Genomic DNA, 18,558 nt, shown 5'->3' on the forward strand with positions numbered 1-18,558 from the left:
AAAGCTTAAATAGGAAAGCTCAACATTAATAATGATATGTGAAAAGTTCCTTTTCTGTTCATCAGCATTCAACATCCAATAGAATCTTCTCCAAGGGTGGGGATGTTTTGTATCTATGCTGTTCAATATCATAGCTACGAGTCTGCTGAGCACTTGAAACATGATGGTATGAATGGGGAACAGGCACTTGGATTCTTAAATTTTAAGTAACTTAAATTCACATAGGTACATGTGGCTATCAGCTTTCCATGGTACTATTAAAATGTGAGAGGTTCCCCCAACATTTACATAAAATCTACAGCTGTATAAATATCATTCATAATCTTCAAGAGGTAAAGAATAATAAATTAATAGTGTAATTTAGGACATCTGAAAATAAGTTTTGAGCTTGTAGGAGTCATGTGACTAGAGACCATTATCTATCTAGTCAGCCACTTCCAGAACAGACTTAACACATTCAGCACCACAGCTCAAGTAAGCATCAATCATTTCCTCTGCATCTCTGCGGTCGGTGTTCAGAAAGTTCTGAACTACAATGGCTTCCCGTGAGGGTATTATCACAGTGCCTTTTCACTTTTTGAGGCAGAGGATAAGAAGAGTAGGCAAGAAAATTAACTTGGAAGAATAAAGGATGGCAGGCGATCTTCAAATATTTTCTTACAGATTATGGTAGTGGGGCTTTCATTTATTACTTTATGATGGCTGTTTAACTGTAGATCCCATGTTAACCCAGTAGCAGTTTGCAGTGAACCAAAAGCACACTTAAAAATTAAAGTCTTATTATCATTGTTAGTTTAACATTTTGAAGTAGTGTCTTTGTAGCACAAGCTGGCCTGAATCTAATAAATCTCCTCCCTCAGTTTTCTTCAGTGGTGGGATTATAGATCATGCTATATTTTTCTGTCAATATTATGTTTGAGAAAACAAAGCTTAGAATCATAACGTAACCATATCTCTGCTATGAATTTTAAAGACAAAACAAATCGAAAACATGTGTATTCCAGTTGCTAAATTGTTTTAATTCCTGCTGAAATATTAACTTAAAATGATCTTAAAGATCAAAAGTTTACTGAAATGGCAACAATTTTTAAAATTACTTAGTTGTAGCAAAAATGATGGCTGACATAGAATGTGTCCGTAGGAATGGAAGCAGAATAAAAGCATGATCACCTACTCCAGCTAGCAGCTTTTTGCTGGTTTCTAAAATTTACCTTTAGTTTCCTCCTGGCATTGAATTTCCTCAGTTGTTCTACTGTTTCTGGAAGGTGAATTTTGTAGGCATAACGATCCCGCTCCTATAAAAGAAGATCATAATGATACATAATCACTGAAAAAAGTGAAGAAGCTTAATATAAATTATGAAGGTCAAGTCCTTAAATGTGAAGTTTATATTTAATTTTAAGAAATTGGTTATTTTATATACTGATACATATTCTGAGACAAGGGATATAAACAGTAAAATTGATGGCTAAATAGTATTTCTAGCAATAATAAAGAACTAAAGTAATAAGCTATCTAATTTTTGATATGTGGCTAAAGTTACAATGGCTGTGAAAATATGAAGTTATCTTTTTCTACTTAATTTTTTAGCTAGCATGCAAAATAACAGATTTTATTATGATACATATATCATATATATAAATAACATGATATATAAGTAATATATAAAATATTATATATATATAAATAAATTGTACTGAGGTTGTCTTCATCATGAGCTGTCAGGTAAAATGAGCACTTAAAAATGAAGTCTATACTGACTCAGCATTCTGCACTGTCAGGAATAACTGGACTATAAAAATTAGCAAGTCTTCCAACTAGGACAGACTTTTCAAGGGCATCTAATTCAGCTACTTCCTCCATGCAGGGTCTGCTTCAGTCCTTGTCCAGAAAGAAACTGTTCCCTCTGTATCAGCCCTTTAGAATTCCAAAAGAGCAACTTAGAATTTTATTTTTAAAAAATGAAACTAGATTCCCAGCTTTCACCCTGCACAAAAGTCAACTCCAAATGGATCAAAGACCTTACCATAAGACCTGAAATTCTGAAACCATTTGAGGAAAAAATAGGGAAAACACTTGAAAATAGAGGTATAGGAAAGGTTTTTTTCAATAAGACTCGGGTCACTTAGGAAATGAGATCAACAATCAACAAATAGGGCCTCATGGTATTAAAAAGGCAAACGAAACTGTCAATTAACGTAAAGGCAGCCTATAGAATCGGAGAAAAATCTTTGCTGGCCAGACATTTGGCAGAGAAGTAGTATTTGAATTATATAAAGGACTAATAAGAATTAAGAAACAACCAACTCAACAAATGAGCTAATGAAATGAACAGACAGATCCCCAAAGAAGAAATAAATATGGTCAATAAATAATATGAAAAAGTTCTCAACTTCACTAGCCATTTGAGAAATTCAAGTCAGAACTAGCCAGAAAGGCAACTGTTAAGTAAACAATTAGCACATGTTGGGGTACTATTTCCTGAACGGTCAAAATAAAGCAAGTATCTACCACAAAGTTTAAAGGAGCAAGAATGTGTGGAAATTCTGATAAAGATAGTAGATTAATACATGTGGAGAGAATGCAGAGATGGGACAGTGAAGACAGATCAGATGGGAGAGATGATAAGGATGGGGCAGGCTAGGCTGGCTTTATTATGAGAGGGCAGAGATAAAGGTGCCTGCTGCCAAGCCTCATGACTTGAGTTTGATGCTCAGAACCTACATGAAAGAGAGAAGCAACCCCACAAGCTATCCTCTGACCCCTCCCTCCAATGTGTGTCATGGCATATCACCTAAACAAATAAGTAAACAAATGTAAAAAAGCTTCTTATGAACATTCACATAAAACTCAGTCTTCATATGAATATACACTTAATTTCTCTAAGGAAAAGATAGAATGGCTGGGTCATGTGACTGGTCTGTTTATCTTTTTAAGAGGTCAAACTGTTTTACAAATTGGATGTATCCTTTTACATTCCTAGTAAAAGCATGAGTTCCAGTTGTTCTATATCTTTGTCAACACTAGGTGTGGTCAGTCATTTATTAATTTTTTGTTTACATTTATTTAACACATGAGTGTTTTGCCTACATGTATGTATATGCATCATGTGTGCATAGTGTCTGCAGAGGCCAGAAGATGGCATCTGATTCTCTGGAACTGGAGTTACAGATCATTGTGAGCCACCATGTGAGTGCTGGAAATCGAATCTGAGCCCTCTGGAACAGCAGCCAGTGCTCTTAACTGTTGACCTATCTATCTAGTCCCAGTAATTTTTATTTTAGCCATAATAACACAAGTATACAGGGAGCTCACTGTGGCATTATTTGGATTTCCCTAGTGACTAATAATGTTGAACAGCTTTGCCTGTGCTTACCAGCTACCTGTGTATCTTTGAAAGAAATCTGCTTAACATTTTTACATTTTAGATTAGATTTTGTTTTCTTATGGAATTTTGGGAATTCTTTACATTCTTTAGATGATTAGACCTTTATCAGATACATAATTTGCAAGGATTTATTCTCAATTTACAGTTTGTTTTTCATTCTTTTAAAAGTATCTCTCAAATAATAGAAGCTTTTAGTTCTGCATGTATTTTGCAGGTAGAACAGGATGTTCTGACAGATTGAACATGGGTAGTTCAAGAATTTTGGGTATGAGTAACTGAAGTCTAATTCCAACTGTATTGGGAAGACTAGGGCAAGCAGTTTGGAAGATGCATGGCAACAAATGGGGTTTCCAGTTGATTTTTAAAACACTTCCTACCTAATAGCATAAATATATTCCCCAAAGTGTTAGGTACTGACAATAAGGAAATCAGTTGAGAAGTGAAGTACTGAAGTGACTGCCTGGCGCTGAGTGATGAGACAGAGAAGGCACATTTCATCACATGCTTCTGCTCAATAAGATCCTAGGGAGCTTACCTGATGGAATGGCTAGAAGACTGAAAGCTGGAGAAAGGAAGGGAGACATTTCAGGGACCCCAGGCTTTCAGGAGAACACTTAGGCTGACATTGCTGCTATTTCCTTTATCTATTTTACTTTAGTTTTGATTCCTGATATATCCTAGCTTAGGTATAAGGCTGCAGCCCGGAAAGTCAAAGGACCAAATGAGCCCTGAGAAAAGTCCACGGAGAAGAGGATGTCGATGAGGATAGAACCTTGTGGCCATTTCACAGCCTGGCTCTGTCTTTTAGACTAGGAAGTTTACTACAACTGTGACCCTGGACTCTGCCTGTACTTAATCCTGCTATTGTTGGGATGCCTATCCTGGCAAGTATGATTAATTCAGATAGACAAAGGATGTTAAACAGATGCAGTCAACAACTATATAAAGGCATTCATATATTACTCAGTTCAATACTCAGATTATTTTCAACACAGAATAAATGAGAAAGACCTATTTTATTTAACTGAAGAAATAATTCGTTTGCTCTTATTTTTGACTCAAAACAATGATACTTTTGATTTTGTACACCCTTTATTACAAGAATTTTCATGATTCTATTTTTTTACTTTGTAGTTATTGAGGACATTTTCATTGGCTTACATTTTAGCCATTCTAAATCAACATAACTTGTATCCACTGTAATGAGATACATATATACATGAACAAGAGCTAAAAGTAAGAAAGTTGCTCCTTCCAGTTAGATAAGCTCCTCACTGACTTCCTTATCTCCAGATGACACGCAAGCAGTAAGAATAACCAGTAATTCACACATGAAAGTGACTCTGAGTTCAGCTTTTCAGACCTTTCCTTTTATGCTACTGACATTTTAAAAACATTTTGGTGCCAGAAATCTATTCTGTATGGAACTCAGACTACTTAAGACGAGAACTATAATCATTGGTAGACACAAGAATTTCCAGAAAGAAATATGCTATTAGCCAAGATAAGCTTTGATAATGAAAGCCCCTGTAACTGTATAATCCTAAGACATCTTTTAAAGGTTCTTAAAAATGACTTAAACAGCTGCTATTGTCCTTATTTGGCAGTAAAAGTAACTTTTAAATGACAAAAGAGCTTTATTGCAAAAAACTCAGAGAAGCAAAGAAAGAACAGGAATCTTCTAAGCTGTTCATTTCATATCAGGAAGAAAAAATACTAACAATAAAGTAAAAACTGTTGAAGAATCTTTGCTGGGAAAATCAGAAATATTAGTATTAAAGTATCAAAAGGTTGAATGCATATTTAAAAAGTAATATTCTTTTTTAACGCTACTGGGGGACTATACTTGTGTTTTTTATGCATGCTAGGATGATGGAGGAAGGTCATTGGTTAAAAAAATAAAGAAACTGCTTGGCTGGCCCTCATAGGTTAAAACATAGGTGGGAGGAGTAAACAGAACAGAATGCTGGGAGGAAGATGAAGTGAGCTCAGACTCGACAGCTCTGCTCGCTGGAGCAGAGACACCATGCCCCACTCCCGGGCAGACACACGTGATGAAGCTCCGACCCAGAATGGACATAGGCTAGAATCTTCCCGGTAAGACCGGTGCTCACACATTATTAGAGATGGGTTGATCGGGATATCAGAATTAGCCAGTAAGGGCTAGAGCTAAAGGGCCAAGCAGTGCTTAAATGAATACAATTTGTGTGTTGTTATTTTGGGGCATAAGCTAGCCAGGCAGTCAGGGTGCTGCGAACACAGCCCCGCCGCACCTATTACTACACTAGGAAAGTGTTCTATTATTGAATAATATCTCTCAACCCAAGAAGTAATATTTTCAAGGAGAATCAAGATTTACCAAACTGCCAAAATTTCTGTATATTATTCCATGTCTTTACCACCAGGAATACATCATTAATCAATACTTTTACACATATCTTAGTGTCTTGCACAACCTTGGAGGGAGCAACATGGTATAACAGTAGCCAGGGAAGACTTTACCAAGAAACTGGTATGTATGTAAATAAGGATATGAAGACGGTGAGGGTACAAACCTCAGTGTCCTAGAGGAAGAATATTCTAGGCAAAGGGAGGGTTGAGGCAGGGATGCAGGACATGGAACTTTGTCAACAGACCAAGAATGTCTGGCCCTGGGATTTGACCACTAGACTTAGCAGCATGAAGGTCAGTAATGACTAGAAAAGAGCTGTTTTTCTTTCGAGTTTTTGAGATTCTGGGGTTGAAACTAAGGGCTTTGCATATGCTAGGCAAGTACTCTACTGAGGCATACCCATAGCCAATGGGGTTGGTAGGATTGAGATCCTGACTAGTATGAGTTCAAGAGAAAGGAATGGCAGAAATTGGGAAAATGGGTACATAAAATTCTGTTCAGTTTTGCAGTTGAGGGAAGCAAGGATTGGGGGCAGAAGCTGGAAGAGTTTGTAGGAGCAAGAGAAGACAGATGTGCATGCTTGCATGTGAACTTAAGCAAAAAAAACAAATCACAACACATTAGACCCAAAAGATCCAGAAAACTGATAATTTGGCAAAGAAGGAAATGGCTGGAGCAATGTCATCTAGCTAGTGAAGGGGACAGAATATAGGACATAAATGATAAGTCATGGGAGGATGATCTAAAATCTTGGTTCTATCAGTGATAACTTCTGTGACTTGGGGCAAAATTTTAGGAACATCTCCAAGGATGTATTCTTCCTTATAAAGCAAGAATTTTCTGTAATTATAGCACAACATTTTAATGAAACAATATTATTTCCTGATGTCTCAAGATATGATTTCCCCTTCATCTAGAAAAATGGTATACAAAAACTTCTGAAATGTGTCTTTTCCCTAAAACAGAAAATCTATACCATGCCTATTGAAAACCAGTGAAGTACTACAGAGTATAGAGTCACCCCCAAAATAAAGATAATGAAGATAACATGGCTACGCCAGCTGTTCCTTTTCATCTTTGGTACATGTGTTGCCAGACAACAGCTTGTCTTCCCTTGTAGATTCTGTCGTAATCTGCTTTTGTGCCTTTCCACCAGCCGACTATCATACATGTCTCCGACAAGGTGCAAGACAGCAAGCACGATGGACAAGACCGATGGAAGGGGTGAGAAACAAGCACAGAGTGAAAGGTTGATCTTCTAGGGTGATGCACTGCTGCCACTAGCCTTTCAGTCTGTGTGGATGGTGAGAGATGAGCGCAGGTACCTTAAGCCATGGGTGATTCAGTGCTTCATAAACGGTGATCCTTTCAGCAGGATCCAGCATCAGCATGCGGCGTACTAGGTCTTTGGCACTTTCAGAGATATGGCTCCACTGCCTTGGATTCATCTGAGGAGGCAACAAGGAAAGTTCCATGGTTATCTTCAAGAAGTCAACACCTACAATTATTTAACATTCTATAATCTATACTATTTCAGCACAACATTCTCAGAGCAAATAACAGAGATTGGAAGGCCTGTTTCCTGAGGAAAAGAACACATGCAATGCTTTGTGATTTTTTCCTCATATTGTACCAGCAGTTATTCTATTGGTGGTATTAGATTGCACTATTTCAATACTTAAAAGGTAGAATGCCCATAATTCTGGTTTCTAGATTTGGATTCTCATCTAAAAAGGGTAGAATAAATTGATCTACAAAGTACTAGAATAAATTTGAGATGAAAAAAATTAAAGATTCTATTTTGGAGACAAGGTTTCCCAGGATGGACTAGTACTCACTCTATAGCCAGACTGCTTCCAGTTGCTTCTGCCTTAGCGTCTTGAGTGCTAGCATTATAGATTTGTCCCACTATACCCGGCTAAATAAAGTTTTAAAAGTGATACCTTCAAATACTGGGATTATGTGCTGAGTGTGCTGTGCATCACTATAATCTTAGCAACTGGGATGCTAAGGCAAGGGAATTGTGAGTTTGAGTTCAGTCTAGGTTGGATAGAAATTCTGAAAGAATGAAAGAAAGAAAAGGAGGAAGGAAGGGAGGGGAGGGAGGGAGGAAGGAAGAAAGAAAGATGCACACAAGCTCTAAAACAAAAAATAAAATTGGGAGCAACATTAATTGTAAAGCTATAAAATTAATTAACTGGATATTCTGATCAGAGCGTTCAAAATCTGAGGAAAACTATACTATCATCACAAGCCTATACAATAGCCAGTTCCACTTGTATAGTGTACTCGGTAAAGTCACTTCTTTCTTTTAGAGACAAGACAACCAATTTATGTGGTAAAATTGAATAGAACTAAACAGTATGAATTCCAAGTTTTCCAAAAGTCTTCTGATAATGGCTGTGGATCTTTGAGGCAAAGAGTGGAAGGCGCTTGGAAGGGGATATGTCCAAGCCCAGAAATGAGAAAAACATTAAAAAAAAGTACTCAGAGTTTGGGAGTTGGGAAGGGAAGTGGGAACTGGATGTAGTGACGGAGGTGAATCTCATTCCCTGTTCAACACCAGGAATTGATTGAATAACTGACCATATGTGAGCTGCCTGATGCTAGGAACTTCATATAGTATCACAACTTTTGTAACGGTTGCTGTTGTTTTTTAGTGTTGGAGACGAAACCCTGGTTGTCACATATGCAAGGTCAAATGCTCTGCTAAGAAGCTACATGTCTGGCTCAGTGTGCTGGCCATAACCAGTAGGGATCTGTTACCTCTTAAGAGAAAATGATGGAGAATGAATGCAATTTAAAGCTAAAAGAAATCACAGTAATTGCATCACAGCATAAAAGAATCATTCCAGCTTGACCAAGGGCTAGCAACAGATACTGAGCTTTGGCTGAAGCGAGGCTTTGAACTTGCAGATATGGAGGGAAAAGCAGCTCCACGCTAGGGAGAGCTCTTACAATTGGAGGATGTTCTATCTTCCTTTTTTTAGAGGTAAAATTACAAAAGCAACCACTTTCGCTTGTTGAATTTTGTGAGATAACCGGTATGAGACTACTTCAATATTGGCATTCTATTTCCTATTGGAATGTGGTCGATGGACCTGTTTGAGAGTAGTGACTAATTAGGCAGGGCCTAGACAGCTATACTCCCTTATCTTTATTTTTTTCCTTCCTTCCTTCCTTCCTTCCTTCCTTCCTTCCTTCCTTCCTTCCTTCCTTCCTTCCTTCCTTTGCCAACTTGACACAGCTAGACTTATATGGGAAGGAAAAGCTCAATTGCGAAAATGCCTCCATCAGATCGGTCTGTAGATAAGTCTGTGGGGATTTTCTTGATTAATGATTGATGTGGGAGGGGAGGGCCCAGGCCACAAGCAGTGATTTTGAATGGTATAAAAAAGCAGACCAAGCAAGCAAAGGGCCACAAACCATAAGCAACATTCCTCCATGGTCTTTGCTTCACTCTCTTGCCTCCACGTTCCTGTGTTGGTTTCACTCCCATTGATGGACTGTAACCTGTACCCAAATAAACCCTTACCCCCACAATTTGCTGTTGGTCATGGTATTTCATCACAGCAGTAGAAACCTAACTAAGACACTCTTCTTCCCTATCCTTGGGCTCATGTGATCTTCAAAATCCGATTTTCTTTTTCTTGGCAAATGAAAAGATCTGTAAGTGGTGGTTATGAAGTTTGAAGAAAGGATTCGAATGGTAATTCCCTGCTCTTTTTATGAGAATGTCTGACACAACGCAGTCCTTCAGCTGGAAAAACTAGATAACATTGAGTTATCAGGGGCAAAAAAACCCGAGTGAGAAAATAGTTACTCATTTGAACAGCATTTATTTGAAATATTAGCATGTATTCCAGTTAAATAGTATTTTCTGACATCTACCTTAAAAGAGCAAGTATGGGAAGAGTGATGACATGTAGGGAGAAGGACCAATAGCAAGTGTTGTCTTTCCTACATAGAATCTAGATTTAAAACATTTACACAAATGAAAGCAGAAGGGGGTCTATTTGAAGGAAGGGAACCAGAGGGAGGGAGGAGGAAGAACAAGGCTGGGTAATGGAGGAACAAATGTAAACAAATGTGTGTGTGTGTGTGTGTGTGTGTATACAAAATACCACAAGAAAACCCACTATTTTGTATGCTGGCAAAAATTTAATAAGAAAATGAAAAAAAAAGGACCAAGCAAGTCAGCAAATAAGAATCATGTCTAACCACTTAAGAGCAGGAGCAGCTTCCAACTGAGCTATAGTACACTTAGAAGGTGTCACTGAGCTTTTCTTACAAATGATAAGTACCATCAGGGTGTCCAATTTTTTTTTGTTTTTGAGATGTTTTGCAATAACCTGAAAGTCTGTGAAATTCAGAATAAGATTGCAATATACTAGCTCTTGAAGCTGAGGACTCTGCCCTATTCTTGTGTTATTGATGCTTTCCATAATAAAGAAGCAGCAACACATATTGATAGAATCATCACAGTATTTTTTTTAAAAAAAACAAGGCCCATGAAGTTCACAGAGGTAACAGAAGTGGACCTATACTTTAAACTGCTGATGAAAACCTGGGCCTTTTGTAAATGAGGCATTGAAGGCAAACAAGAAGTGAGATTAGCCAAATAAAATGGGAAATAAGTTATAAGGCGCAAAGTTTCAAGTATTTAAAGCATTGAATACTTATTTTTATGCCTTGGTACAGAAATTACGGTATAGTTGCTACCTTATCACTTCCTATAATATTACCACCATTTGCTAGGAATAGGAAATTTTAAAATAATTTTGGACATTACAAATAGTCCAAATTTCTTACTAAGGCATAAAAATAAGTATTCAATGCTTTAAAAATAGACAAAATCAAATACCAGACGCTGTTGGAATGAAGCACATTGCCTTGGAAACCAGGAAGTTAGCAACAACTGAACAAACACAAAGGAAGACTTCTATTATTAGCAAATGCTTATAACTCAAAAAGGCAGGTGGGAGATTTTATTATATGGTAACTACGCCATCAGCTGCTGAGGAGATCTCGTGCAGTGCTCAGTGCAGTTTCAGGTGCATATGAAGTGCTCTGTCGCAGATGCTAGAATTCTTTATTTGTATTAACCTGGTACTTGTCTTTGTTTCTTTCTTTCTTTTTGGTGTTTTTGAGACAGCTTCACTATGTAGCCTTGGCTAGTCTGGATCTTTCTATGTAGACTAGGCTAGCCTCAAGTTTAAACAAATCCTCTTGCCTCAGTCTCCCAAGTGCTGGGGTTAAAGGTGTCATCACTATGCCTGGCCCTTGGCTCATTTTTACCTGAGTTTCCTTCAGTACATTAGTACCTGTAATTTCATTCAATTTGGTGACATTCAACTAGAAAGCCCAGTCTATGTATTTCTGATAACCACTCACAATCTCCAAGGACAGGAGGGCAACGACTACTTAAGATGCAACCTCCTATAGTATTTAGTTACATTGAAAGTAGTACTTTTATTTATTAGTCGTCAACTGACTCTAAGAGAAGCAGAAAAAGCTATACTTATAACTTCTGACAGTGCACAAGGCAAACATACTAAATCATTGACCATCTCCACCCCCATGTGTTTTAATTACAGTTTGAAAGGATGAGGCTGCAACTCTGAAACTACCTTCCCACATTACGGGCTAGAAAGATGGCTTAGCTACAAGAGTGAGTATTGCTGTTGCCCAGAGCATGTGCTCAACTCCCAGTTCCCACAGGAGGCTCCAGGGAGATCTGGTCTCCACTGGCACTTGCTCTCTGGTGCACATATCCACACACAAACATATGCATATACATAATTAAAAATCAAATCTTTCAAAAGTATAACATCACTGACAAAACTAAAAGAAAATGTTAGTGGTCTTAGTTTGGGAGTCTAGTGTTACATAAACTTGTATTTGTATTTGGTCTTATGTTACCAGGCACAGCAAAATGAAGCAATGATTCAGTTGAATAGAAAACATGAGTTTCAGTGATAATGGGAAAAAAATCCTCAACATTAAGTGCCTTGACCAGAGACAAAGACACACACTCTCATGGTTTCAGACCTTACCAGCTACATGTGTTAGAGTATGGTTAAAAATGTAAGAATAATTGGGACTGTGAACAGGCTTTCAGCTTACTTATTTCTGAGCCTCTTTAGGTCTTTTTTGATATAGCCCTCCACAATGTCAGTAATAGCATTATTTTTTAAAATATTTTTTTTAAATAATGAAAGCAGTAATCTTTCGATTACAAGGAGATAATAATAGTTGAGGTTTTCATTGCACAAAATATGAATTTTAAGTCATATTAATTGGGGCTGAAGAGATGGCTTAGCCCCTCTGGAGGATCCAAGTTTGGGTCCTAGCATCCACATTGGGTGGAACTCTACTTCCAGGGGATCCAACACCTCTGGCCTCTGCAAGAACCTACATTCACGTGCAGACAATGTATTTAAAATTAAAATAAGAAAACAAATTCTTTCGAGACAATACCTCTGAATTGTTATCATGAAGCATGGTTGTGATGCTCACATGTCAGTTTACTCTGTAATATAAAGACATTTTTCTGCTGTATTGGTCGAAATTTAAAATTAGGATAAGAAACAACTTAAAGTACCTGAGTGAAATTTCCATTGGAATGTTATAAATTAGGAAAAAAAGCTTTAAAAATAAAGGCCTTTGCATTACTATTTAAAAAAGACCCACAGAAGTCTGCTTCTCATTGAGTTGAGCTCATGGTGACTCACACTTTATCCGGACTCCACTGTGCTTCACAAGACTACTGGGACCTTTGCTATGGTGGGGCGAGTACCTAGCTGACAGTCAGTTGGTGGGCAAAGACAGAGTAACTTTAAAACATCTTTTGGGATCTTTTAATCTGAATGGAAAAGAAAAAGTCATTATCCATTACCTTATATTTTCCTTTAATAATGCCTTCAAACAGTCTTTCCTTGGTTCCATAGAAAGGCAAGCAACCGCTGAGCAGGATGAAAAGGATCACACCACAGCCCCAGACATCAACAGGCTTTCCATAAGGCTCTCTCTTGACTACTTCTGGGGCCATAAAGTGAGGTGTTCCAACGCGTCCTGTATTTAAAACAACAGTAAGGAAAACTGGTTTTATGAAATGCTTTTTTTTTCCTATTTGAAATCTGAAAATAAAAAAAAGCAATATCAGCTGGGTGGTGGTGGCGCAGGCCTTTAATCCCAGCACTCTGGAGGCAGAGGCAGGCAGATCTCTGTGAGTTCCAGGCCAGCTTGGTCTACAGAGCAAGTTCCAGAACAGAGAAACCCTGTCTCGAAACCGCCCCCCAAAAAGCATTATCAGTTTGAATGTTCTTCAAACACTTCTCTTTATAAAAGGAGTTCATGGAAGGAAAAATAGTTTATCTGATCACCTTTAAAAAACACTGGGTCTAGAACAGGACCTGGTATCTATCTCTGAATTCTGCATGTTCTATAATAGGCTTTTATTTCTTGTATCTTCAAGAAGTTTAAATGTTGTAATTTAGAGTGGGGCAGGGAAGAGTGGGTTGACCGAGCCTGGAAGAGGTGGAAGCCTGCTTTGGGTAGAGGTGGGGCAAGGGCAGGGAGAGGGCATAAGTGAGCGACATTTTGATGGTAAAACAATTACTTTTAATTGCCAAGTTCCTATTAGGTTGGTTGCAGCAATTCTCAAAGGCCACTGGGGATAACCATTAGCTCCCCCCTAGAGCTAACACTTGAAGAGAATGAGAGTAAACAAAATGAGGAACTCCCTCCCATGCACCCTCTTTTTTTTGAGACAGGATTTCTCTGTGTAACAGCCCTGGCTCTCCTTGAATTCACTGTGCAGACCAGGCTGGCCTCAAACCCACAGAGATCCACCTGCCTCTGCCTCCCAAGTGCTGTAGTGCTGGGATTAAAGGCGTGCACCATCATGCCTAGCTGGCTCATAGGAGTTGAGTGCCCAAGTATCATCTGACTTTTTCACTCTCATTTTCTATAAAGGATTTTCTTTTCTCTCTCTCTAGCACTATCTGCTTGTACATCATAACCGTTTTAACTGAGTACCAAAAGATAGTCTTTTCCTCTATGGAGGAATAAAAGGCTTAAACTCTAGGGAAAGGACTTTGGGATGGGCCATTGACTACCAGACTTGGCAGCTCTTTTACATTTTGTAGGCCCAGCCCTGCCTTCCTTTGTCTGTTTGTTCATCTGCCTGTCTCTTCTTACGCTGAATCCAAGATCATCTTTACTTTGAAGGTTGCAAAATACTTTATCTCACTGTGGTTCAAAGTTTAAAAACAACCTAAGAAATCTTTTAGTCCATCTACAGAGACTATGTTGCAAAGGCCTGTTGGTTATCAAACTCAGCTGGGATGGAGAGGGCTAATGATCTCTGCTGCAGATTCTTCTCGTTTCCTTTTCATTCCTCAGAATGGAAGAGATTAACTTCAGGGTTCCAACAGGAAAAATACCCTCACTTAAAATGTACAATGAAAACTCAGTACTGGCTACAAGGACCTGATGAGAGAAATAGTTTTTATTTCTGGATTGCCTAATTTTGCTTCCTCAAGCAGCATAAAGGAGCTGCAGTGTTGGAAGCTGAACCTTCCAGTTCATTGGCAACTTCCATAAGGCAAGGTCCCAGGATAATAACCATTGTTCTAATGGACAGGGCAGGAGCTGGCAGAAGTCGGGAAAAGTAGGTCTAAGAGCTCAGGGCATCATTTGAAACACTGCTCCCAGGACCCATGGATACCTGCTGAAAAGTTCACTTGGTACTTTGACACTCAACTCCTACGACTTCCTACTCAGGTATGAGTGACTCATTGTGTGTGTGTGTGTGTGGGAATAATCCAAACCACCACAGTCCAGGCCCAGCCATCTATCTGGACTGAAGAAATGAGTGCTCTTTCTTAGGGAGGATGTATACTCTCAGCTCAAGAATTTGCTCAGAGATGACAGATATACTTTAAAATGTTAAGTACATCTGTAATGTGAAAAACTTTACCTAACTCCTTGCTTTTGCTACCAATTTTTTGCAACTTTATTTTTTGCGACCACTTGACTTCTATGACTTTGATCACAAAATTCTAAGAACAGGAAACCAATTACCAAACCAGACATGGAACCTCAGATATTTACATAAATATTTAAATGCTAACTTAAATGCCGTTATAAAACCCTCCCTCAAACTTCAGGGAAGGACTTGTTCTGAGTGGTTATGCTTTTACTACTTTAGGATTTGAATCTTCATACATATAGCCTTTTTTACCTTATCCTTTTTCTAGGCGGTTTACAATTTCCTGCCGAGTTTTGCATTCGATGTTGCACATTATTCAGCCTTTTTGTGGCGACTTGCAGTTATCATCCTGGCTATCAACACAGGAGCCTTCACTACAGAACAGACTGCACTCCCAGGAGCCTCACAGGTATGGAAGGCTGGATCTCTGTAGTACGCTGTCCTTGCCTTGCTGTCACCGTTACTACATTTTCTGTCATCAGCCTTTCATTTTCTTCCCCGTCCCCATGCTTTCTGCAGTGTTGGCAACTCTTAACTTGCAGCTTATTATCTGCTCCTGACTGGGAAATGTCTAGCCACCAGAGTCTTTCATTCAAACATTTCCAAAGTGCTCGTCAGGTCCTCACCATGGTGGTAGGTGTGCACATGTGTAGAGGGTGAGCCATGGCTCTTCAAGCCCTTACACAGCTCTTGTCTGCTCTTATTACATGTCCTTGAGCAGATTTTGGAAGGAGGTAGGTAACCTAGATAGTTAGTTCATCTGCTTAGATGAAGGGGAGGGATGACAGTTATAATATGCTTGTTTTTAAAAGATAATAATTGTTAGCTTAGTCTTCAAGTGAAAGGCTAAGCCTAACATAAAATGACAAAAGGCATTCTAAACAGATGGACTAGCAGTGCAAATTATGAGGGGACACAAATCTACACAATTTGATGAAAACCAGGAAGAGGTCCTCCTACTGTATATGCATTTAGTTCTTTTTTTTATTTTTTAAATTTATTTATTTATTAAAGATTTCTGTCTCTTCCCTGCCACCGCCTCCCATTTCCCTCCCCCTCCCCCAATTAAGTCTCCCCCCAGCCCGAAAAGCAATCAGTGCATTTAGTTCTTAACAGAGAGGACTACTGATGGCTTTTGGGAAGACTTACTCTCTCTGAGTGGATGGGGGTGGGTAGGGGAAAGTTGGGAACAAAAAGAGGGGAGGGAGTGGGAACTAGGATTGATATGTAAAATGAGAAAAGATTGTTTAAAAAATAAATATTTAAAAGAAAGAAATGCAGGCAAGAATCAAGCCAAGCTAAGGCTGGACATTTATAAATAAGAAAAAAAGGATAAATGGTTTTACTACATTGCAATTATTTTCTAGGTTGTATTCAGGGTAAGTGGGGTCTCTAAAGAGTCGAGTGATAGATGGGGAATGTAAGTGGAGTTAAGTGCTATTAGTATGTAGAACATGTAGAGATAATCCTTTCGATTTGGAGGCCCAGCTAATCAAAGATTCCAATCTACAGGGAAAAAGCTTTCTGTTCCAAAGCTGATAAACATTAACAAAATTTCAAAAATAAACATCAGGAAAGCTTTTTTCTAAGGAAAATCATGTATCCCTTTATCTAGTCACATTGTGTTTTTAAAGGCATCACAATATTTAAAAAGTTACTTCAAGAATATATAGAATGGTTTATTAAGGAATGACAGTATTTTGACTATTAGAAAGCATTTTAGGACTGGAGATGTAGCTAAGCAGGTGCCTGCCTAACATGTACAAGTCCTGAGCTCCACCCCCAGCACCATATTAAAATTCGGTGTGATGGCTGGTGCACATCTGCAATCCTAGTGCTCAGGAGGTGCAGTCAGGAAGATCACATGTTTAAGGTCTTCCTCAATTCCTTATCAAGTTGAAGACCAGCCTGGGTCACGTGAAATCCTGTCTGAAAAGAAAGTTTAAAAAAGAATTCTAATTCTACAGCATAAAAAATAGTAATTTTTGAATAATGGATCTGCTGTGAGCTCAAAAGTAGTTGAAAAATAAAAATTTGGAAAAGGGTTCATGGACTTTACAAAAATGACTGAACATGGATACAATCTTAATAAATCTACTCTTCCCAATCAAGATTTGTGAAATAAAATAGAGTCCATGCCACAATGAATAGAGAATGCAGAGTAACAGACACAAAGTCACTCAGTATGTAACACAGAAAAGGAATTTGGCTCATTCTCTCTCATTGTCATGTTATTGAAAGAGTTTAGCTGGAAAAGTATGCAAGGTCAGAAGAACTTAACAGAGTTTAATATCAGAAATCAGTGTGCTAGAGAGTTATTGTTATTTATTAAATTTTTATATTTATTTATTTATTATGTATGTAGTGTTCTGTTTTCACGTATGCCTGCACACCAGAAGAGGACAGCAGATCTCACTATGAATGATTGTGAGCCACTATGTGGGTGCTGGGAATGTGCCTTAGGACTTCTGGAAGAGTAGCCAGAGCTCTTAGCCATCTCTCCAGTCCCCAGAGAGTGATTTTTTAAACTACAACTATAATTTATGTTCATTTTTTCAGAAGATAGTCCATATTGTCACTGCTTGATGCTCTAGTCATAATCAAATCGAATGAAATATCTTCTGTAACAGACAGCTATTTTGACAGGTATGGTTTGGAAAGCATTTACATTTAACATAAGCATTTGCTTTTTTTTTTTTAAATAAAAGAGTGTCTTGCTGTGTTGCCTAGGCTGGTCTCAAAGCAACCTTAGCCTCTATAGTGCTGGGATATCATGTGTCCATCACCACACCTGCTTAACAGAAGTATTCTGAAGGGTGGCCAGTTGACTGGAAGACTTGGTGTTAAAGGATACGTTTCATGTTGTTATTCTTCGTGAAGCTCTTAGTACTTGGAGGTGGAAAAGAGAAAGCACTGACTACACTGGCAGTATTGAATGGAGAACTATACAATTTGCAAAAGTAAAAACTAGAGGTAAACTCTGGGCAGCATTGTGGGCTGGTCTCTGTTGAAAAGAATAAATAAAGACCTCACAATCCTGGGATCTTAATTAACATCCACTTCTATACAGCAGTGAAGAAAGTTCCTACTTTTACTTTCTTGTTTTCTATTATGGCATAGGAATTTTAAAATCATGTTTTGATTTGGTCAATAAGACAATCAGCCTGTATTCTTATCTATTTGCTCTTCAGGAACACACAGGCTAGTGACTTCAGGATTCTTTGATATATAGAAAAAGGAAAATGGTACAAAATTAAACTTAGACTGCTGTGACACTAGAAGGTAAGCCTATACATACTCGAAGTGACTTTATTTGTCCTGTTCACCTTCCAAAGCTTCTATGCTCCAAACGTTAACCACTTTGTACACTGTTCTTGTATTGGGCTTCCTTGGGGCTTCTTCTCTGTGAACTGCTAGGGACACGATACAGAAAGCTACACAGCACTTTCGACAGTGCTGGAGATGGAACCCAGTGCCTCATACATGCTAGACGAGTGCTCTGCCACAAAACTACACCTACAAGCCCAGAGGTTTTTGTTTTTGCTTTTTGTTTGTTTTTTGAGACAGGGTTTCTCTGTGTAGCCCTAGCAATCCCGGAACTCATTTTGTAGACCAGACTGACCACGAACTTGGAGATCTGCTTGCCTCTGCCTCTTGAGTGCTAGGATTAAAGGTGTGCGCCACCACCTCCCAGCCAGAGTCTGTTTTTAAGGGAGTAAAACAGTTATGACAGCAGAGTTCCTGAGATGAACACTATCTGATGGTGCTGGGTAGAACGGGGTG

At 38.4% G+C, this 18,558-nt stretch overlaps 2 protein-coding genes across 24 annotated transcripts in view; one reads left to right on the forward strand and one right to left on the reverse strand.

The window, feature by feature from the left end:
* The window catches only part of Cask (calcium/calmodulin dependent serine protein kinase), a 337,725-nt gene that overhangs the window by 91,256 nt on the left and 227,911 nt on the right, over positions 1-18,558 (reverse strand). For all 22 annotated transcript variants that reach the window (XM_075958471.1, XM_075958466.1, XM_075958473.1 and 19 more), the window contains exons 7-9: positions 12,679-12,854; positions 7,106-7,228; positions 1,212-1,295 (exon numbers count right to left, since the gene is read on the reverse strand). In XM_075958471.1, the coding sequence (XP_075814586.1) occupies positions 1,212-1,295; positions 7,106-7,228; positions 12,679-12,854 (383 nt within the window). The remainder of the gene's footprint in view (positions 1-1,211; positions 1,296-7,105; positions 7,229-12,678; positions 12,855-18,558) is intronic.
* Positions 1-18,558, forward strand: part of Gpr34 (G protein-coupled receptor 34) — a 42,855-nt gene that overhangs the window by 6,964 nt on the left and 17,333 nt on the right. For both annotated transcript variants that reach the window (XR_012909082.1, XM_075958477.1), the window contains exon 2: positions 15,044-15,184. Coding sequence is in view for 1 of the 2 variants with exons in the window: in XM_075958477.1 (XP_075814592.1) it covers positions 15,044-15,184 (141 nt within the window). In the remaining variant the exon portion in view is untranslated. The remainder of the gene's footprint in view (positions 1-15,043; positions 15,185-18,558) is intronic.

The sequence above is a fragment of the Microtus pennsylvanicus genome, chromosome X (genome assembly GCF_037038515.1).
Source record: "Microtus pennsylvanicus isolate mMicPen1 chromosome X, mMicPen1.hap1, whole genome shotgun sequence".
Classification (NCBI taxonomy): domain Eukaryota; kingdom Metazoa; phylum Chordata; class Mammalia; order Rodentia; family Cricetidae; genus Microtus; species Microtus pennsylvanicus.